Source organism: Podarcis vaucheri, assembly GCF_965113315.1.
Source record: "Podarcis vaucheri genome assembly, chromosome: 1".
NCBI classification, from domain to species: domain Eukaryota; kingdom Metazoa; phylum Chordata; class Lepidosauria; order Squamata; family Lacertidae; genus Podarcis; species Podarcis vaucheri.
In genome coordinates this window covers 46961742-46985095 of record NC_138759.1, presented here as the reverse complement: position 1 = coordinate 46985095, position 23354 = coordinate 46961742, and the positions used below count along the sequence as shown (strand labels likewise).

Here is a 23354-nt window from a genome sequence, read left to right as displayed (position 1 = left end):
CATGCTCAGTGTCGCCCAGGACCAAATTCGCCTCGGTTTCCAGCGCTGGGCGTCGGGTCAAGTTTTTTGGGCGAATCCCCCCCTCCGCCGCTCCTCCCCCCTCCCCCCGCAGCTGGTTTCCGGTGGGGCCGCGGCGGGGCTCGGCTTGGAGATTGGCAGGTCTCCTAAGATGGCGGACGCAGGCGACGGAGCCGGAGGGATGGCTGGAGCGGGAGGCGCTGCCCCCGCTGCGAAACCCTCGGAGTTGGCCAGGGTGAGATGCCGCCGCCGCCGCGTGGGCTTGGCAGCCCTGTGGGCTGGGCGCTGGAAGCCTCCCCGTCAGCTTGTGCCGTAGGAAGGGGGGAGTCTGTTCCCCGCGGGTAACAACGCCCCACGTCGCCCGCATTCACGGGGCTGCCGGCTGCTTCCTTGCATGTCTGGAAGGGGCTCTTTTCCAGAAGTGCTCGGGGTCTGGCTCCTGCTAATTCCCAATTGCCCGCTGCTCTGCAAACGGTTAATCTCTGCCCCTCTGTCAGGTGTTGGAAGTGGGCACCTGCACGGTGTGCCACACAGCATGCATGCTTCCGTTTAAATGACCGGCAAGAATTAGGACCTTTGCTTCGCGCTCCTTATGGTGTCTAAAACAGGCGACTTGCTATGAGCCGCAGCTGTTGTCTTAAATGTGAGCGTCCCCTCCTCTCTCCCGGTCTTGAGAAGATCTTCTCTTGAGCCGCGAACAGGCAGGGCACTACCAGTTAAAATGAGGATTTTAATCTAGGGCAGTGGTTGTGATCAAGCAGAAGATTTTGTTATTGTAAAGTTGGGACAGAGGAAAGGGCTGAGTCCAAAGATCTTACCTTCTTCCTCCTAATTCTGGTTGGGCTTAGTGGATTGTTTTGTTTTTTTCTTTTTAGGCCACAATAACACTAAGAAAAGATTAAGCCACATCAAACTCACTGGGTCTGATATGACATAGTTCTTTTAAATATGTTTATGATAGTGTGTGTTTATTTACAAATGGCTCCCGTGTGGTGACCAGCAATGCCAGATTTCCCCCCTCCACCAGTTCTCTAGTTAACGTTTTAGTAAAGTACCTAACCCTTTCCAAATATATTAATTTAATCTCATAAACACTTTCAAGGTGTAATAAACAAATGCAATGCTCAGACTGTTCTTTTTTTATAGTTAATTTTGGTTTTATTCTGTCTACTGTCATTCTAAAAGTGCATCAGTTTAATACATGTTGATACTGATGCTATTGACACATAAACAGGCAAAATACATAGACAACTCAAGGACTTGCTACTTAACAGTATGAAATAACAGTTCAAGGAAATAGTGGGTTTTCAGGAAGTGCATATGCTGTTCTGAGTAAAAGGAACAGCGTAGCCAGAATTTATATGTCGTGTTCCTAGGCAAGACATTCTTGGAAATAGTGTGAAACAAATTTGACAGGGTTTTTCATTAAATGATTTCTTCATGGAAAGGAGTTAATGTGTAAAAGCCAGAAATAGAAAAAGAAAGTGGACTGGTAATAACCAAATGTGCAGAATGATAGGCAGACCTAAATGTGCAGAAAGAGAAGTGAAATGATAGCATGAGGAAACTGGAAAGTGTAAAATGGGAGGACTGGAAGCCTGAAGTGATAAGAAATAGAGAAATGAGCAGAAGGTACCTAAAATAGATCATTATTATTTGAGATAGTGCATATACTACTTGTTTAGCATTGACTTTTCATATTCAAAATTGGTTTCAGTTTCTACTTTAACAAAACAAACTGCATTCCAGTTCCAGCCATTTCTTTCTCTTTTGAGCTGTCTGAACTTCCAGAGCAACTAAACTTAGTGAATACCGTGTTAAAATGTTTTCATCTTTATTAACAGGAAAGGTGGCAGTATCATAACCTAATTTATTGGCATAAAGGGAGATGGCTTGCAGGCAGCCAGGGACATATGTTGTCCAACTTACCATGTCAAATAAGAAGGGCACACACACATATATTCTGTTTATTTTTTTAAAGTGCATGTGAGCGGGAGATGATTGGACACGGATTCATGTATTTTTGAAGGGAACTATAACTTTATCAACTATCATATGTATCAGATATGGGAAAGGAAAACATCAATAGAAAGGCACTCAAAGTGGTCTGGGGTGATATTAATTATTTGAATCTATTCCAGTCTGGGTTGAGGCTTGTGTTTAGAATAGAAACGGCCTTGGTTACCTTGGCAGGTGTCTTATGCTGGAGAATGGATATGGGAAGTGCAAGCTGATTGGTTCTCTTGTTGCCTTGAGCTCGGGCAGCTCCGAGTTAGAGTAGCTCTACTCCTCCTGGAGGACTCATCCTGGCAGATGATGCTGGAGACTTCTATACCTATGGCTCAGAATGTGCCTCAAAGTTTTCTCTTGTGCCCTGTGTTATTTACATCCGTACAAAATTTTGTTTGTATGCCACCTTTCCGTAGTTCAAACCACGCTCAAGGCATGAGATTGCGAAAAGAAGACTGGTTGGGTTGCAGTGTCATCAGTACACAGAAGGCATGCATGTCTAATCCACGCTTCCCTCTATCCTGATGAGGCTATGGACTTATTGAACTGGTATTTGAAGAAAGTTTTAGGGTGCATGAGAAGAACAAGCTGAAGCTTAATTCAGACAAGATGTGGGCTGCTCTGGATAAGGAAATGGGTTGATCCAGATGGGGGTATGCAACCAGCTCTGAACTATCCCTGAAGGACAAAATTCACAACTAGGGACTTACTTATTATTTAAATAATTCTAAATAATTATAATTCACAACAGCTGCCCATAAATAAACGTTCCCTAGGGGGCTTACAACAAAAGTATCAAAAACGGAATATACAATTAAGTTAAAACCCAACAATATATAATTATTGCTCCATTTAGAGACGACATAAAGCAGTTTACAGTCCAGATTTAAAACAATTTTAAAACCTGGGTGAATTAGAAGGTCTTCATCTGGTGCTGAAAAAACCACAAAGAAGTTTCCAGATAAGCTTGTCTAGAGAGGGTTCTCTTGGACTTGATATTGTAGATGGAACCACATGTTGCAGTGATGGTGACAGTGGCTAGGAGTTCAGATTGCCAGTTTAGGCTTGTGTGCAACCATATCTAGAGAGGATGGACACAGTCCTGGCTTCTCATGTGGTAGTGATGTTCAATACTGTAATTCACTCGGGGGGGGGGGCTACCTCTAAAATCCAGAAACCTTTGTAGTAGTATTGGTATGAATTTGATGCTAAAGTGGTATTAAGTATTTTAGCTGGTTTTGATAGTTTTATGCTTCTCTGGTATTGCTATTTATACTCCTACAGTTATTTTATTGTTGTTGGATTTTATCTTTTTGCTATGTGTATTGTGGTTTTGGTTTTTATGGAAGCTACTTTGTGAGAGGACTTTAAAAAAAGAAAGAAATCTGTTTTATTGGTTTTCCATAGTGGAACAGTAAACAGAAATAAAACAAAACTTGAAGTACAGTTTGCCAATATGTCAGTTTCAGTTGGTAAAATTAAGGTACATATGATGATATTTTAAGGTTAAATTAAGCTTCTCCATAACAATACATGTGCTACAGGCAGTTGTAGTAGCAGTACTGCCTTGCTAATGTAATCTGTAAACAATGACCATGTACTGAAGAACTTATCCTTCTTACATTGTCCATTTATCACATTGTCCATTTATTACTCTGCCATGCTGAGGCAAGCATTCAGAAAGTGCTGTTTTCTACACATGAATAAACTAGGAATGTAAAGATTTCCTCATGTTTTCCACCTGACAGCTTTTCCATTCTGACAGCAGCTATTGACTAGGAAACCAAAGCCCAAGAAGTAATCTAAGAATTGATATTGCCCTCTGATATCAGTTTATGATAAATTATAATAGAAATTTCAGAAAAGACATTTTGCTGAAATTATTGTGCCGGGGCGCAGTCCTACAACATACAGATCTGGGATCCCAAAGCATCACACACCCTTCAACATTTTAGGGATTGATTATGGGTGATTTGAAAAAGTTTGGGTGGGGTCCAGTGCCAATTAAGTATAGAGGACCTTTGTCCTAAAAGATGGCCAACCTTCTCTAACTTTAATTAACTAATTAATCCCATGTGAAGAACAATTTTGTAATATGCAGTGGCAAGAGAGATGTTGGAACCACTAATGACCCTTACCGTGTCTACTTACAGTGGTACCTCGCAAGACGAATGCCTCGCAAGACGAAAAGCGCGCAAGACGAAAGAGTTTTCCGTTTTTTGAGTCGTTCCGCAAGACGAATTTCCCTATGGGCTTGCTTCGCAAGACGAAACGTCTTGCGAGTTTGTTTCCTTTTTTTTAAAGCCGCTAATAGCCGCTAAGCCGCTAATAGCCGTGCTTCGCAAGACGAAAAAACCGCAAGACGAAGAGACTCGCGGAACGGATTAATTTCGTCTTGCGAGGCACCACTGTAATTAAATGGGATTTACTCCCAGGTACCGTAAGTAGGTTTAGGATTGCAGCCTTACTAATAATCTTGAAACGTGGGTCTGAAGATGACAGCAGATTCCGCAATTTATAGCAGCTTTATTTTTTGATGTGCACAATACTAGGAATCTAGTGTTGGAAATAATAACAAGTTAAATATGAAATTAAAATGAAATACTGTATCTTAATAAAATGTTGCCTGTATTGATTTTGTTTTGCATTTCCTCACGGGATTTAAAAAGGATCGTGTAGACTTGCACAATATTTAAATAAAGTGCTAGCCCATTCATTGACTTTTTTGCATTTCCTCTTGGGATTTAGCATGTTAATATTGATTCTGCTGAAGGCACATTATAAGAATATAGTTATTTTTTAAATACAGAAGTTAATAAAGATACTTATTGTCTTTACTGATGCAAAACTTGAGTAAAATTGAAGGGGTTCAGAGAAACTACATTGAAATTAGACTTTTTCAATGTTTCGACTTTGCATTTCCACGTAATTCAATATAAGAAGCTTTTGTAAGAAGCAGAGAACATGTATCTAAATGAAGAGGGGAGGACTTTGCCCTGTCTTTGCTAGTGAGCTTTTCAGTGAGCTTTTAAAATGAAAAATATTACAAGGTGTAACTCATGTAATTTATTTTCTTGCTGATTTTAGAATTGTGTCCTCTTCCCTTTTTCAAGTACTGATTGTACTGTGCAGTGTGCCAGATAATTCAGTGAGGATGGCAGGGTGTTAATCAGAGATGGCTTTATGAGCTAGGATTGATTATAGGCTATTATTTAGCTATTAGGAAAAGGTGCTGCCTGTTCATTTTGGCCTTTGATGTTCCACACATGACTAATATGCCTGCAGGTGGCCTAGCAACTTTTGTTGAATAATTTTCAAGACTATTTTAAACCCTAAAAAACCAAGGGCAGACTATCGAACAGAATCCATTTGTCCAATGATGAGCCTTTTGTTTGAAATCTGATGTGGAGGCCTTGCTCCCAAGTGTTCAGTATGTTAGCCTGGAATCATTTTGAGATGTGAGGTAGAATGGTGCAGTGGACTTCGACTGGGAAGAGTCACGTTTAAATCTTTGCTCAGCCACAAAGCCAACTGGGTAACTTTGAGATGGTCAGTCTCCCTCTCAATCCAACCTTACAAGGTGGGTAAAATGGGAATAGAACCACCATACGAACAGGATAAAAAATTATCAGCAAGCAGTACTTAAAATTGTAATTTATTGGCTGTTTTAAATGATGTAATTATTATTGTTTTACTGCTGTAACATAGTACTTCAGATGTTACAGCTTTACAATTATGTTAACCTCTTTATGAAAGAAAAGTTGTATAGAATATATAAAAACAAATACAAACACTGTGGATTTCCACATGTGATCTCTGGGCTTGATGGAAGTTCCGTGGAACAGGAAACATATAGCACCTCTCCCTTGGTAGCAGGTCATGAGAATGTAAGTGTTCTCCTGGATCACATCAGGGGTTTATTTACTCTAGCCTACTCTCAGATGCCTCAGATATACTTAACAACCAAGCATGAACAAAGTATTATTTCCTTATTGTTTGCCTTCAGCACTTGGTATTCAGAGTGGCTGAGTCGGGAATTGAACCATTGTCTACCCTGACCCAGTCTGGCACTCTTTCCCATCCTTGCTATGGTGATGTATAAACCATTACTTTATCTGTCTTTTAACAACTGATATATTCGGATCAGCCATATTCTTTTGACTGTGTTGTAACCAGCTCTGGCACCTTCTGGTGAAGAGTGGGTGAGAAATCATCATCATCATTATTGTCATCATCATAATCAGAAACTATTCCTTGGTGCCTTTGGGGAAAATGTTGGTTGAATGGCATATGGGAGTATGTTTGTAAATCACGTATACATGCTGGCATCTAATTTTATGACTTTTTGTAGCTAGAATGATGCTCAACCCGGCTTAAGCTAACATTGCTGCAATGGTAGAGCATGAGACTCTTAATCTCAGGGTTGTGGGTTTTGTTGGGAAACAGGGGGTTGGACTAGATGACCCTCATGGTCTCTTCCAACTCTGCAATTCTATGATTTACAAGTGGAGCATTTTCCCACTTGTTATATTGTATGCCAGTTGTAATCCTGTTATGAACAGTTATAGCCCGCTATTAGGAAAGTGTGGTTATGCTGATGAAGTTGATTGTAATGGGAGAAATGCTTCTAGAGTATTGTATCAAGTGAGTCATCCCTCTTGTAGCTTCTCCTGATGCTTCATAGCTATAAAGATCTGAGGGTGGGGGAAGAAAAGGAGGAGCTGAGGACAGCTAACTCATGCCTGTAGCTCCTGAAGGCTTTTGGAAATGGCAGCTTCAGAGCTTTTGTCCAGGATTGAAAGAAACATATATCGCCAGTTCTTAAGCATCTTCATTGATTACCGGCCTCTTTCCAAGTACAATTCAAAGCAGTTACTTTTCTCTTTAAAGTCCTGTACAGCTTAGCTTGAGATCATGATACATGAAAGAATGCCTGTTCATGTGCTCCGATTATCCAGGCCCCCCGCCAATGTCTAAGTATACTTTTGTGTTTCTTGCAGTGGTGGGACGAGAAGCTTGACTTTCATACTGCCTTTCTTCAGCATCTGGCAAAAGTTGTTCCGGACATTTATTTTGATGAAATGGATCCCTTGCCAGAGAAGGAGGAAGAAATAGCTCAGATGACCATACTTTACCCTCTGGAGTGGTATCTGTTCGGTGAAGATCCAGATATCTGTCTAGAGAAGCTACGGCAGAGTGGCACTCCTCAGCTCTGTGGAAAGGTGTTCAAAGGTGGAGAGACAACATATTCATGCAGGTGAATAATTACACTCTTGCTCTTCAGTATTTCCTACTGTTATGTGACACAGCAACATGCAGATTGCAAAATAGATTTGGTGCATCATGTATTTCTAATACGTTTGCACTTTCTGAGGATACTAGTATAAGGCAATAGTCATATAAGGGCAAGTGATAACAGGGATAGGGGAAGAGGGGAGTCTTGCAACTTAAAATAAAAGGGAAAACAATGGTAAAAGCAGATAAACTTTCATTTAAAAGACATGGGCACAGCAGCTGGGCCTGGGACATGGGGAGTTGAGAAAACCCCTGTTACTTACATCTAGTCCCCCAGCTCCCAGTGAGGTGTAGAGCTGCAGCTGTCTGCTGCTGTTGTAATGCATTTGTAGGTGGGGCTGCCCAGGAAGACAACCTGGAAACTTCAGTTAGCACAGAATGTGACTGCCAGACTTTTAACTAGTGTAACTAGGCTGAATCACATTATATTTATTTTGCAAAAACTGCATTGATTACCTACTTGCTTCTAAGCCCTATGCAGGATACTGCCATTTAACTTTAATTTTTTTAAAAAGATATTTATTGAGATTTTCAAAAAAGTTACCAGAAAAAAAAGAAAAAATACAAAATAAAAATAGTTAAAAACAATTCAGTCTTTCCATCACATATTTTCATTTGCTTATTTCCCGGACCTCCTCACGCCTCCCTTTTCTGTATTCCAATTCAAATTTTTAATTCAGCAAATCCCTCCCCTCTTCAATCATCTTAATCTTCAATTTTAAAATATTATAACATTAAGTTTTTACCTGTTAATAACCATTTTCTCGTATTCTCTTATAACATTACAGCTAAAGACCACTTAGTTTCTATCCAACATCATTCTAACATTCATTAATTTTACAATATTTCTGAAGATAGTCTTTAAATTTCTTCCAATCTTCTTCCACCGACTCTTCTCCCTGGTCTCGGATTCTGCCAGTCATTTCCGCCAGTTCCATATAGTCGATACTGCCATTTAACTTTAAGGCCGAAGGTTCAAATACCTGAAGGAGTGCCTCTCTTTATATCAACCTACTGGAGTCTCAAGATCTGTTTCCTGCTTGGTAGGGGGTTGGACTCGATGGCCCTTGTGGTCTATTCCAACTCTATGATTCTATGATCTTCAGTTAAGGCTTTTCTCTGTGTACTCTTGCTAGGGGAAGTACATTATATAACAAAAAGGGAGAAAGCCTACTCTGTGCTGCCCTGAGTTTGAAGTACTCTCCCTGTAGAGGCATGGCTAGCACTGACTTCGTGATTTTTAGGCACTAGGTCAAACCTTTATGCATGTTGCAGTTTGTGTAGTTCATGTTGATTAGTCTGCTATGTTGTTTTAACTGCTTCTAAATAGTTTATATACCACCAGGTATCTGTGAGCATGAAGGGTCTAAATATTTTTTAAATAATAAATATTTTTACAATAACTTGACCGCTATTATAACATGGTGACTCAGTTTCGATAGAGAACTGAACCGTAGTTCAGGTGCAGGGAGACAAGTCTTGGTGAGCCTTGGGGCTGCACATTTCCTCTTCTTCATGAACAAGAGAGTGAAAGCTTTTGCCTTTACTTCTGAACAAACTGCAGTTCCATGTTAAATAGTTGCACCTAATATTGAAGCCAAAATATTAATATTGAATTTGTAATGTTCATACTTCGACTGAAAATGAATAGAGTGTCTAAAACTTTGCTACCAGCGTTGCTGGAATATGGCAGGTTTGTGATGTTTTGGAGTGGGTGGTTATACAGTGGTTTCTTACTTTTGTTGCAGAGACTGTGCAATTGATCCAACTTGTGTACTCTGCATGGATTGTTTCCAGAACAGCATTCACAAAAACCACCGTTACAAGGTAATCAAATGTATGCTTCACAATAATTTGCTAGAGCATTTTCTTTTCTTTTTTAAACTTGCTTTTATTATTTTATTAAATATATAATAAGCAAGACTAAGAGATTATTTCAAGAATTCAACAAAAGGTAAAAAGACAAAAGAAATAAAGAAAATCATTTTAAAAAAACTTGTACAAAAGAAGCAGTGTGACAGTATTCCAAGATAAGATGTAAACAGCGAATCAAAAACTCATCTAATCAAAAACAGCACCAGATGAAATCAAACCTAGATGGAATTTCTCATTTGTGTGACTGTGTTGTTAAACAAGCTACAAAAAAACCACCAGACAGCTGCAAAGTCCAATCGGTCCACTTCCCCTCTGAGAACCTGGAGTTGGTGGGTCAATTTCTCTGTTGTGGCTATAAGTAAAGCTTTTTATAACCAGTTTGTAATAGAGTACATAGAAGGGTCTTTCCAGCCTTGAGTCACAACTAAAGGAGCAGCTGTTAGCAAATGAGTTATCAGTATCTTGCTATGTAAATTGGAATTATCTCCTACAAACGTGGAAAATAAGCACAACCTGGATAGACCTATAGATCTTTGGCCTGGTGATGGTACTGAGTTCAAAAACCACTGAGCCTTTCACATTGCAACTCCACCAACAAAATGGGAAGCACCCTTTTAGCACGTGGCTTAAACGTACTGGGGTAAAAACCATTTCTGTATTTAATGAATTTTCCCTACCAGAGCTGAAACTGAAATGAAAGGTTTAGAGGACCACATTCTGGACTATTGTGAGGGATCGATTTCTAAGGCTATATCAGCCTCCCCATGCTAATCAAAGGTTTTCAAAGGGAGCCAGAGCATAAAGTGTTGAAACAAGTCCCTTCCAAGAACCCTTGGAACCATGAGATTCAAATCTCTTCAAAAATCTGCCTCCAGTCTGTAATTCCTCGTCTTTAATAAAATGAGAGATATGTTTGATGCTCAACAAATCTATTTTTTGCTCTCGCAACTTGTTGCACAAGGCTAGTTTGTCTACTTCCTTATAATGATGAAAAAAAGGCGAGGGAGTCAGTAGAGATGGAGAGGAAACTAACTTCCCTCTCCATCTACACCAAACACTCAGCATACAACTAGTTTCCCAGGTTTCGCCATAACAGCCATAATCTTGGTTGGCAAGCCAGCCAGGAAGTTGACTCCGGGCTCTCGATGGAAATCCAGCATTTAACGTCATCAGTGGTTAACTGTGGGATCATCTGGCATAACTGAAGCACATCAAAATAAGTTTGTAGGTTGGGGAAGCCCCATCCTCCTGCTCTTGACTTGGCAAATGAGAGACGTAGCAAGTTTTGCTTTACGGGCCTGCAAGATGAACATGTTGAGAGCTGATTGCCAGCCTTGAATAGTTTTACTTGGAATTAAAATAAGGAGCACTTGGAAAATGAACAGGAGCCTGGGCACAGCAACCATTTTAACTTTGGCTGCCCTGCCCTGGGTCAAGAGGTTTAAATTCCTCCAGGCTCCAAGGTATTGTTTAATCTGCTTAAGCATCGGTAAAAAATAATTTTAAGCAAATCATCCAAATAATCCCTTGTGCTTTCTAATAAGGGTTATACATAGTGAAATAAGGTTATGCAAAGATGACTCGAATTCATAGGTTTGTTTTCAGGCTCTGAATATGTTTTTAGTTACTAGTTTATGACTTGGGGAGGACTAGTTTAATTGCTTTCCTAAATTCCAGACTTCTAATAAACTTTGACTAGGTGTCTTAGCAGTTGAATTCTTAACATATAGACTGAGATCTAAAGAACACTGCAACTTTTTCCACTATTGAGAAGGGGTTGGGGGCTTGTTTTTCTTGAACAGCAGGTTCCATGTCACATACCCAAACCATTGAAGACTTACCAAATCAATTTGTGAGATGGCGTGGGGATTTGTTGAAAGAAAAAAGTAAAGTGATATACCCAAGCCCTTCTACACACCTGCAGTAGCTTTGTAGATCACAGTGGTTGTTGTGGACATTGCTCGGACTGCATTGAAGGTTTGCCTAGCTGGTGACATCTTGGCCTATGTCTACCACTGCCTCTCAGTTCACCTAACCTCTTAACAAAAGGAATTTTGAGAGTTTGATGCAAATTTCAACTCTTATCTCCCCGCTTACTGCTGAACGAGTTCAGCCTGTTTTCTCTTGGTCAAAGCGTTTAGTTAGCATAAAAGTGTGGTGCATCATAAAAGTATGCAGTCAAACCCAAGAAGCTTTATTGCAATTAAGGAAGGAAATAGAAGGAATAGGAAAGAAAATGGGTAGAATACAAAGGGAGGCGGAATCCTTTGTATTCCTTAGATCTGCATCATCTATGATGTTTAGTAGATGGTAGTTTTTTCATAGAGATCAATCCTCATTTTTACTGCTATAGGATCAGGGAGTGGGTTGATGGCAGCAGGAGAATTGTTCAGTCAGGTATGGTCATATGGACTCTAATGCACGAGTATGGAATCTGAAGCCTCCACCTAATTTCACACTGGTGAGGAAAGCTAAAATGGAGGGAATGGTGGAAGGAGTCATATGGGGCAAAGTTTCAGTGCTTGGAACATGGCATGTCCAACACATAGTCAGAAGAGCACCTGGGAAAATGGGTTGCTAAGTTATGATTTTGGCTTCTTTTGAATAAACCATAAACTAAAGTTTTCTTATGTTTCTAAAACACCAGTGAAAACTTACGATCTCTTTGTGGCCCTGCCAGAGGAAGAGGTAGGGCACCCAAGTTTGAGGCTCGCTATTGCTCATACACATGATGCTAATACATAGTTGAGCATAGTGTTCTAAAAGGGCTTTGGGTGTAAATTTTTATGTTTTTTTAATATTTATTTGTTTGACGGTGTAACAAAACCAACACCCAAAACCTCAAAGAGGTTTACAAAAAGGATAAAACAATACAGTCATTTGTAAAAACAGCTATTTAAAACATTCAGATAATAAATAAAATCAGAGATAAGCGAAAGACTGATGAAAATACATGGAAACATTCTACGTATCTGAGTAGACTTGCCTGTTTTTAGCAGGTTTGAAAAGAGTATAATGAAGAGGCCTGCCTTACATCTGTAGGCACGGAATTCCAAATTGTTGGAATGCCACAGAGATTCAATTCTTACAAATGTGGAACGAGTATTATGTGGCACCTGTAACGGTGCCAGAATGAAGTGGTTGAGTGGGAATGTATGGGGGAAGGCGACCCCTCAGGTAAACTGATTCCAAATCATGTAGGGCTTTTTGTACTAATAGTAACACCTTGTATCTGATGGTCTTAATTGTTTCAGATGCACACTTCTACTGGAGGAGGTTTTTGTGATTGTGGAGATACAGAAGCATGGAAGACTGGACCGCTGTGTACAAATCATGAGCCTGGAGCAGCAGGAAGCACGGAAGAGGTAACACACCTGCCTGTAATATATTGGAAAACAGATATTGTAAGACCTCACACTTCATGATGTACTTGTTGCTGTTATGGGAGGGTATGTTAAGATGAGAGGCAGTATAAAAATATTTTTTAGTAAATAAATAACCGCTCACTTATTTTCAGAGTGCTGCATTTATATATTTTTAAGCTTTTTATTAAATTCCCATTATTCAGATTTTTGTAACAACAGTTGGAGGAAGAGTGTTCCTTATGTTCAACAGATTAATATTGCACAGGATTTCTTAATTCATATTAGCGTTTCCCCCCCTGTAGAACGTGGAATGCCAGTTGAATGAAGAGCTAATAGCGCAAGCAAGAAAAATGTTCCCTTCAGTGATAAAATATATTGTAGATATGACTGTTTGGGAGGAAGAGAAGGAGCTGCCTCCAGAGCTTATAACTAGGTAAGTGATGTGCTGGAGTTGGTGGCAAGTGTTTTACTTGCCTATAAGTGGTAAAAAAAGTGTTTTACTTGCCTATAAGTGGTAAAACCTTAGAAAATAAAGCAGAGTCATTCAGTTACTTAGTAAGGAAAGCCAAAAGGACTAGTCAGACTAGTGAGAAGCATGATTGCATTTGAAAACAACAACAATGATAAGGGACAGGAAGGTAGGAAAGTGACGGTCTGCTGGCATTATCTCTGATTATCTGCTGAATTATCTCTGATACTACCAAGGACCTTCTTGAACCATAATTCGAACCATAATTCAATAATGTTAACTTTACATGGGGAGGTGAGCTCACATCGTGGATGGAAATTAAACGAAGAACTATTAAACAATATAGAAATAAGAGAGAAAGGTAAAAAAATAATGAAAGAATATTTTGAAGTCAACCTCAACCAAGGGGTAGATGAGAAAGTGGTCTGGGACGCAAGTAAGACATTCCTTACTTCAGAATCAGTAGCTATTCTAATGTAAACAAGAACATTTATGTAAATCAGAGCTTAAGCAATTCCTCCAATTTGATTGCTTGTCCCTTTTTTACTTAATGGCTTACGTTTGTTTTGTTGCCCAATATGTACGTTGGAGTTTATTTTAGTATTCTCTTGTTAGAATGATATTTTGGTTTCCTCCCAGTAGAGAGAAGCTGGACAAATACTACTGTGTCCTTTTCAATGATGAACATCATTCTTATGACCATGTTATCTATAGCCTACAAAGAACTCTTGGCTGTGAGCTTGGAGAAGCCCAGATATATACTGCTGCTATAGATAAAGAGGTTGGTAGTATGCACCATTCCTGTTACAACTGTACCATATTGTAGCCCAGTTGAGAGAGAGCCAATTGTACTGTTGTGGTCCATAATTTGCTTCCATTAGTAAGGTAAAGGTACCCCTGCCCGAACGGGCCAGTCTTGACAGACTCTGGGGTTTGTGCGCCCATCTCACTCAAGAGGCCGGGGGCCAGCGCTGTCCGGAGACACTTCCGGGTCACGTGGCCAGCATGACAAAGCTGCATCTGGCGAGCCAGCGCAGCACACGGAACGCCGTTTACCTTCCCGCTGGTAAGCGGTACCTATTTATCTACTTGCACCCGGGGGTGCTTTCGAACTGCTAGGTTGGCAGGCGCTGGGACCGAGCAGCGGGAGCGCACCCCGCCGCGGGGATTCGAACCGCCGACCTTTCGATCGGCAAGCCCTAGGCGCTGAGGCTTTTACCCACAGCGCCACCCACCACCCACTTGCTTCCATTACTTAGCAAGAAAAGCCAAAATGCTTCATAAGTGGTAAGTGAGAAAACAATAAGAGTTATCAGCTAATACAGTCAAACCTCGGTTCTTGAACGTAATCTCTTCTTGAAGACCATTCGACTTCCGAAACATTTGACAACTGAGGCGTGGCTTCCGATTGGTTTGCAAGAGCTTCTTTCATTCAAGCTGAAGCTACGTTGGACGTTTGAGTTCTGAGGAACGTTCGAAAACTGGAGCATTTACTTCCGGGTTTTCGGCGTTCGGGAACTGAAACATTTGAAAATGGAGCCGTTTGACTTGTACCCTGTGGTTGTGGGTTTGCCACATTCCTGCCACTGTGTCCTGTAACAATTGTGTTTTGGAGATAAGGGATTATTTCCACGGAAGAGAAGAGAGAGGAACAGAACGTCACCATTTCCCAACAGTATTGGCATTGCACTGCCTCTTGGTGGAGCATGACAGCATTTTCCTCTCCCTGAAGCAATATCACTTGGTGTGCGATGTTGCTTGTGGCACTCCATATCGTGATCCTACTTTTCCAGGCAGTTACATGAAATATATATTGAAAGGAGTGTCTTTTATCAAGGGAAATCTCAGCAGGAATATGTATATGTATAGCTGTGTCATCTACATCTATCTATGTGTAGATTTGGGCAATAACTCATGAGGGAAGGATTCATTGGAATGAATTGGGCCATGCAGTAACACTCTTCAGGGTTAGGGCCTGTTTTGAGAGACATGAAGCTGCCTTACACTAAGCTAAGGCATCCCATTGGTCCATCTTACTCAGTATTGTCTGCACTGTTTAGGGACAGCTCTCTTGGGTTTAAGACAGGCGTCTTTTTCAATCCTACCTGGAAATTCCAGGAATTGAATCTGGGACCTTTGGCAAATGCTCTGACACTGAGCCCTTACCCTTCCATGGAAATTGAGCTACACACCACAACATTACAACTGGGTCAGTACAAACAATATTCTAAATGCGCCCACACCATAGGGTGCATCAGTCTAGTGAAATCTCCAAAGATAAAGAGTTGAAACCATGCATTATCATTAGCTGCTTATGAAACAGTTGAGCATCCTTAGTTCAGTCTTGCCTTTGTTTACATATTGTTATAAGATCAAGTTCTGCCATTACCTGACCTAAATATGTCACTTCTTCTAATTATTCAGGGCCGGAAGGCTGTCAAGGCAGGATCATATGCTGTTTGCCAGGAAGCAAAAGAAGAGATTAAGGTAACTTCCTGAAATGTGTCAAATATACCTAGTTAATACTGAATAATTGTTCTGTTCCTTTACAAATGCAAAGACTTCGAATCATTCTTGACCTTTTCAGATTTTTCTTATCCTGCATCTTTTGTAACATTTAATCAATTAAGACACTGCGCTCCAACTGTTCCAGCTGTCCTCTCTTTTCCTTGTTTGGAAGTACAAATGGCATGATAGAGAAGATGACAGGAAAAGGTAGGCAAGATCAAAGAATCAGTTAATATCCTCTCATTCTAATGTCTTTTTTTTATCTTCTAGAAACATTCGAACAACGTTTCCCAAGGTCCCCTAAATGTTAAGGTTCTTCATGCTGATATTATGGCTCACCAGAAATTTGCTCTGCGTCTTGGTTCCTGGTTAAACAAACTTATGAGCTACTCAAGTAAGTGCCTTAAATTGCTCTGTATCATAATCAAATGCCGAAACATTGACAAGAGAATTCTTTCCTTAGCAGTATATGTAATTGCAGGACCAGTCTTTCTTAAATGTCCAAAGCTATTATTGATACTAAAAATCATTTTTCATGTGCAAACATTTTATACTAAGGATTTGCGTCTTACAAAATGTCCAGATATAAAACTCACAGTTGTGTTTGGGAAATATTTCCATTCACTTGAATTCAAGCCTCAATTTCCTTGTGTTTTTCTGAGGTAGCGAAAGTAATGCTATTCTGGTCTTCTTGTCCCTGGCTGACCCAGAAATAAATATTCAATTATATGGTGATGGCTAGCTGGGGATGTTCTTGTAGGCCATGTTCCTAATTATCAATTCATGTGCTCCTCATGGCTGCTTTTAATTCAGAATAAAAGTGGCTAGCATAAATACCATGAGTTTGCTTAAACTGATTTTAAAATTGTTGTAAGCTGCCCTGGGACCTTACGATGGAGGCAGGGTTGGAAATTGAATAAGCAGTTGTAAGTTATTGGTGTTGTTTGTTCAAAGCTGGTCCAGAATAACATCTCAAATATGCAAGGCAATAGTAGTTCTAGACACCTTACACTCTTATTTCAAAAGAAATAATATTGATTGAAAGATAAACATGGCAATACAGGGTCAGCAATGAGGTGGGGTCCTTGCAAAAGTAAGGAATTGATTTCAGAATAGAGATACTATTCTGTTACATCTGAAGATTTATTGGCAAAAGTTTTTTTTTTAATCAAAAGAATACAACATTTAAGCAGGCCACAATCATTCCAATAACCCATCCAGATTATGTTACTCTATTTTAGGTGACTTTCGTCAGATCTTTTGTCAAATATGTCTAAAAGAAGAAATTGATTCAGAGAAACCTTGTCTTATAAGCACATTGATGCTTTGGGATGCAAAACTTTACAAAGGTAAGTTGAATTGATGTTAATTGAGCTTCTTCACAATTAGCTGTGATGTATTAAACCTTCAGTGTCTGCCACTCAGTTTAAGATGAGTGATACTTTGATATTTGGAAATAGTCTGACAGCTACTTTTTAAATTTTAAAAAGGATTGATGTCTAGGCTTTCAAACAAATATGGTTTCCCAACTGGACTATACTTGGCAATTGTACATTTGGCAATTGTGTATATTTTGAAATGTAAGCACTGTTATTACTTACTCCATTATTGAGATAAACATTGCATTTTGTAAAATGGAACAAAATATTCTTATAATTAGATATTCATTCTCTTTTTATGGGAGTAAACATGAACCGTTGAATTTTTCAGGAGCCAGGAAGATCTTGCATGAACTAATCTTCAGCAGTTTTTTCATGGAAATGGAGTACAAAAAAAGGTTTGCCATGGAATTTGTTAAGGTAATTTATCTCTCCTGTTACTTTTCACCTTTATAATAGCAAGGTATGTTTTGCAAAGCCTTTAAAAAAAATTATTGACTGCAGCTTGCCCAGTGGAGCAGAGCCATAGCAATATGGCAGCAGCATCACTGCCACTCACTAGGAGGCAGAGGTGAGAGAGGGTGGGGCAAGGTGGTAGACTGGCAAAAGCATCAAACTGACTGTGCTGATACACCATGCAGCCCCAGCTTTGCCGCCACGTTGACCTCTGGCTATCTTGGCTGGGGCTGACGGGAGTTGGGCACCCAACTCTGTATCCAGTTCTGTAAACTGCCCTGTGATCTTCGGATGAAGGACAATATATAAATTTAATAAATGATGATGATAATGTTGTTAAACCCCTTGTTTACTTATTTATTTTAAGCATTTGTAAGTCACTTTTTTGGCACATGCTCAAAACTGGTAATAGAATAATAAACATACAGTAGAGATTAAATTATTCATTAAATGAGTTCATTAAAGGTCCTCCCCAAAGAGAAAATTCAGTGAGATTCAGCAATCATTAGCATCACTCAAAGTTGAATTTTGGGGTGGGGGTGGGGGGACTTTTACAACAAACTTCATCAAAGTCCTGAGGTAGAAACAGTGTTCATCTAAATGACTGCCATTGAATTAATGTGCTCAAAGTATCTACAGAGAAGATTTCCCCATTCTTTGGCCGATAAGATCACTCTGTTACCTTGTGCCAAAGATGACTTGCCTATGCTGTACGTTGAAAGTGTGGGAGTGTCCAACCGCCTACTGCAGTCATGGAAGACACGAGCAGAACCATGCTGCCCAGTGGTCCAAACAGAGTCTTTCTTTGTCTTAAATTTAAAAAGGAAAGAACATTGGTCCGTCACAGTTGGGTTGTCTGGTGAAATAGTGTATGTTCCTGCTGGAAGGCAGGGATTTCACGTACCGTATGCTCTCCTCATCGTGCCTCTGGCCTTAAGTTCCTGCCAGGCAATCACTTTTTTGCGTTTTCCTCTCTTCACAGCATTACAAAAAATTACAGAGCGAATACATCAGTGATGATCATGAAAGGCAAATTTCTGTGACAGCACTTTCAGTTCAGATGTTCACCGTTCCTACATTGGTACGTACAGCCAATCATCTGAGTATATAAAGAACTTTTTGTATTGTGTTAATCACAATACTTGTAGGTAACTTGGACACTGCAAGAAATTTTCCAAAGAAAGACTTGGTTGAATTCTGCTTAAGATACATTGCTTATTTGTATTCCTATCTGACTTGGTCTGGCATCATACAGTGGAAACAATAAACAATATGTGAGAAGAAATCTTGCAAATAACCTTTATAGTCGTTTATGCATTCATTTTTTTAAATAAGCAAACATATTTAATTTTTGTTTCAGTCACCATAACCAAGGGGGCAACCATATCTCTGTATTCTACTTTTCCCCTTTTGTCCAGAGCCTACAATCAGCCTTCAGTACAGCATTATTATAGTTTGGATCCCATGAACCACAAGCAGTGTCCTACTTACAAAACAAGGCCTTATTGCCCTCTCTTCTGTGCTGAAGCCCACCCCAAAAGCCAAATTTTTGGTGGTGTGCTGACACTGTGTAATTCTTTATTTATATGCTGCTTGATGGTAGAAAACAAACAAACAAACAAACAAACAAACAAACAAACAAACTCAAAGCAGTTTAATTATTTAAGCCTCACTGGCAAATTTGATTTGCAAAGACAGATGACAGTGATATGATAAAATATGCTCTGTAACCCATCATCCCTGTCCAAGCTGGCTGGGACTGGTGAGAGGTAGAGTCCAACAAATCCGGTGGGCCAGTGGTTCCCTGCGCCTACACTGTACTTCTGTAGTACAGTGGTACCTTGGGTTACATACGCTTCAGGTTACATACGCTTCAGGTTACAGACTCCGCTAACCCAGAAATAGTGCTTCAGGTTAAGAACTTTGCTTCAGGATGAGAACAGAAATCGTGCTCCGGCGGTGCAGCAGCAGCAGGAAGCCCCATTAGCTTAAGTGGTGCTTCAGGTTAAGAACAGTTTCAGGTTAAGTATGGACCTCCGGAACAAATTAAGTACTTAACCTGAGATACCACTGTACTGCCTACATAAAGCAGCAATACATCTGAAGGTTTTACTTTTTTTGAATAAAATAGAAAATGAAATACAAACAACAATTGTTACTGCTTCCCTCGCAGGCCCGCCATCTCATTGAAGAGCAAAATGTAATCTCTGTCATAACTGAGACGCTGCTTGAAGAGCTCCCCAAATATCTGGATAAAAATGGCAAATTCAACTTCCAGGATTACAGCCAAGAGAAAATGGGTCGAGTATATGCAGTCATATATGACCTCAAGTAAGTGTTCTTGTTTGTGGAGATGAGTATGTGCTTCATTAGGCAATAATATTTGTTTTATCCTACCTCGCTCTTTACATGTTGCAGAAAAGTGTTTGTGTCTGGGATAAGCATTGCAAAACATGCCACATTAGAACTGAATCATATTGTGGATATGCAACTACAACCTTAGGCAAATGAATATAAATGAAGCATTGCCTGGTAAGACGTAGCCCGCTATTCAGTGTCTCAACCGAAATTTAGAATCATGGTCAGAAATTAGATTGGCCATTTTGTCATTCTAGAACCAATTACTGGCACAATTCACTGGCACTGGAGAATAATAATTTATGTGTCTGTAGTTACCACCATCAGGGCATACTTCCTTACTATATGTTGCAAACTGATCAATATCTATTAAAAAAAACAGTCTATCTCTTGTGTTGTGTTTTATGTTGCCCTTTTCTGGGTAGACCTAGTGCAGACACAGTTGTGCAAGAGGATATCAGTGATCAAAGTCAGCTTGTTCTTCCACATTTCAGCCAGGCTGTCATTATTTCCAAGAGAGAGAAATCATAGAGTTGGATTCCAAGGGTCATCTAGTCCAACCCCCTACAACTCAGGAATCTCGGCGCACAGTCCCCCATCCAGTTTGAATCCATCCTGGACCCTGCTTAGCTTTGCAAATGTGTTAGCCATTTTATTGCTGCACCAGTGGGCATTTCCTCAAAGGAGTTACAAAATCTTTCCCAGCCACATACGATTCCAGCCCCATACCCCAATTTAAAGCCTGCTTTGTCTGGAAAAGACTTCTGAAATTCAACTTTTTTTGCAACAGGTATATTTTAATCAGTAAGCCTACAGTGTGGACAGACAAACTGCGAGAGCAGTTTTTGGAAGGGTTCCGTTCTTTCCTGAAGATTCTTATTTGCATGCAGGTACAGTATATAATATATACATCTCTAATTTGCTATTTGCTATATATATATGGCTACTGTATTATGAACCTGCCCATATGCCCAATACAATATTAATGTGCTATCCTAATATGATTCATAAGCGTTCTTCTCAAATGTTTTAAAGAAAATCAGTTTCTTTCAGGTGAGTATGAATTAACTTTATTCAGCAGAGCTCTGGATTTTACAAGCACAATTACATATATATATAATTTGGGATGCTATTAAAACACACACCATAACTGCTTAGAGTTTTCCTGTTGATTAAGCAGTAAATAAACCTTATTAATTAATTATCCACACTGTAGAAATATAAATGGCCTTGTTTTAGTTGGCGCTTACTTCTGTTTGCTTAGAATCATGGTTTGAACATCTGTCTGATACAAGCCTCAGTTTAGTCACATACTGTTTGGGGCGGGGATATCATTGCAGGGCATGGAGGAAATAAAAAGGCAAGTTGGCCAGCACATTGAGGTGGATCCAGATTGGGAAGCAGCCATTGTCATCCAGATGCAACTGAAGATTATTCTCCTGATGTTTCAGGAGTGGTGCGCCTGCGACGTAAGCCTGTTTCAATAAAACTGCAGCATTATCTGTAGAAACAAATACTTGTTTATGGAGCAAAGTCAAATCTTTGGAGGTGCCTTGTGAGCATACCACTCCCCATGACCTTGACAAGCCTGGTGCTTCAACTTTAACCCATGAATCTTTTTTACCTTGAACGCTTAAAAGTTCACATAGCAAAATTTTGCTATGATAATTTCAATTGATATTTACTCGGAAGGATCTGTGGAAGTATTTGTATTTAGCAAAAAAGAGAAAGAAAGAATATTTCCCTCCTAATTGAAGCTGGACGCGATACAGTTGGCCCATCCCCGTACACAAGGGTTTGGTTCTGGGGGGTCTGCAAAATCGCAAAGAGTCAGGAACCCCTGGAACTGCCCTCCTGCAAGGTGGAGGGTTGTTTACCAGGCTCTGGAAAGGTCATAGGAGGTCCAGTATGCGAGGCAGACTTTCCATACCAGCCTCTGGGATGCTTCCAGAGCCCTCACATCTCATTTCCAGAGGCTGGTAAGGAAGGCACCACCTTGCTTGCTGGACATTGGGAAGGCGGCTCTGGGAGCATCTCAGAGGCTGGTAAGCATGGAAAATCCACTTGGCGTGTGTGTGGGGGAAAATAATAAATGGGGGGGGCAGGAAATGGCGGGTTTCCCCCGTTCATTTATTTATTTATTTACCTACCAACCACCAACCCCACCCCTTGTAAAGTTGCAATTGCATATGTAAAGTGAGCATAAGTTCTGGACCCGCTGTATATGATAAACAACACTGAATAGTGAGAAGATACAGATTCTGGATTTGGCTGATGATCTGAATCTTTGCTAAGCTTGTTGTTTCAAAATCTGTTTTGAAAGTCTCCTACTTATTTTCACAATCCTCTATATAGAAAGCTGAAAAGTGGCTTCTGGAGATGCAGATCATTCATAAAGCTATGGAGTTGAAAACATATAGTTAAGCAGCAAAGTATCTGAAAGTCATCTGGAAAAGACAGTTCTGTTTTTATATTTACATGTGGTTGACCAGAATTGTGACAGAAAAAATGACTAGAAAGTTGTCCCTAAGAGATGCAACTGAACAATCCATATTCTCACAGGATGATTAGTAACCAAATTTCTTAGGAATTAGGTTTATTTTAAACATATAGCAATGCACAATTCCATTGCCGCTGATCAAAAATAAAATGCATGACCCGTATTAAAACATAGAAATGAGACAGTAGGATTTTTTTTAGCACAGTTAAATTGAAGTAGAAAAAATAAGGCTGTATATTTAAATATAATTATAAAAATATTGTCCATTCTAGGAAGCACTGTTGTTGACTGCTTACAAGGAATGCCATGCAACAGTATTGAGATGTGGTGCAAGTAATTATTCATGGGACAAGACAGTGATTCATTTATGTGGCCATACTTTGGAAAGCAAGCGCTTCAGGGTGTCTGCAGATCCTGTCAGCATACATCTACCATTGTCCAGGATGCTTGCTGGTGAGTGTCCTGTGCTTGCAGTTTATGAGAATTGCAGTCAGTTCCTGCTCACATTTTGAGAAGGATTCTGAACCTGGAGGTTGTATTTAACTATCATGGATAATAATAGCTACTGTTAGATCTCTTCTGCTTGAATTTTTCAAATCATCTTTACAATCTAAGCTCATAACACCATTTTGAATTCCTGTTCTTGTAAAGGATCTACTTGCCAGTCAGTTTGATTGGGTGACTGGCTTTCTAATACAGCAGAGAGCAGAAAGTATCTCTTCACAGCACGTATAAATTTATTAGAGCTTGGTGCATGTGGCATAGTAAGCCAAACTGTTACTTACCTGGACTGTGAAAATGTGCGGGCTCCCAGAGAGGATCTTGCAGCTGCTTAGTTCCTCCTGAGTCCATTTTCTCCCACACTTCACTGAGCTAAGCCAAAGTTGGACTTCGCATGCTCTCTGAAACCTGGCTTGTGATTAAGCTATCTGGCCAATGTTGGTTCTTGGCCACAGATCATAGTGAGGAGAGAGCTTAATTACAGTGGTACCTCGGGTTAAGTACTTAGTTCGTTCCGGAGGTCTATTCTTAACCTGAAACTGTTCTTAACCTGAAGCACCACTTTAGCTAATGGGGCCTCCTGCTGCCGCAGCGCCACCAGAGCACGATTTCTGTTCTTA

General features: G+C 40.0%; 1 protein-coding gene across 2 annotated transcripts in view; it reads left to right on the top strand.

Annotated features, from left to right (window-relative positions):
- The window catches only part of UBR1 (ubiquitin protein ligase E3 component n-recognin 1), a 57751-nt gene continuing 34397 nt past the window's right edge, over positions 1-23354 (top strand). Inside the window, exons 1-15 of one of the 2 annotated variants that reach the window (XM_082239191.1) lie at positions 1-253; positions 7029-7285; positions 9072-9150; positions 12453-12563; positions 12866-12996; positions 13675-13813; positions 15457-15519; positions 15811-15934; positions 16782-16889; positions 17251-17339; positions 18358-18456; positions 19549-19706; positions 20524-20623; positions 21074-21202; positions 22506-22686. In XM_082239191.1, the coding sequence (XP_082095317.1) occupies positions 2-253; positions 7029-7285; positions 9072-9150; positions 12453-12563; positions 12866-12996; positions 13675-13813; positions 15457-15519; positions 15811-15934; positions 16782-16889; positions 17251-17339; positions 18358-18456; positions 19549-19706; positions 20524-20623; positions 21074-21202; positions 22506-22686 (2020 nt within the window). In that variant the 5' untranslated portion in view covers position 1. Of the gene's footprint in view, positions 254-7028; positions 7286-9071; positions 9151-12452; positions 12564-12865; positions 12997-13671; positions 13814-15456; positions 15520-15810; positions 15935-16781; positions 16890-17250; positions 17340-18357; positions 18457-19548; positions 19707-20523; positions 20624-21073; positions 21203-22505; positions 22687-23354 lie in introns of both variants that reach the window. The other variant, XM_082239190.1, reaches the window with a different exon arrangement.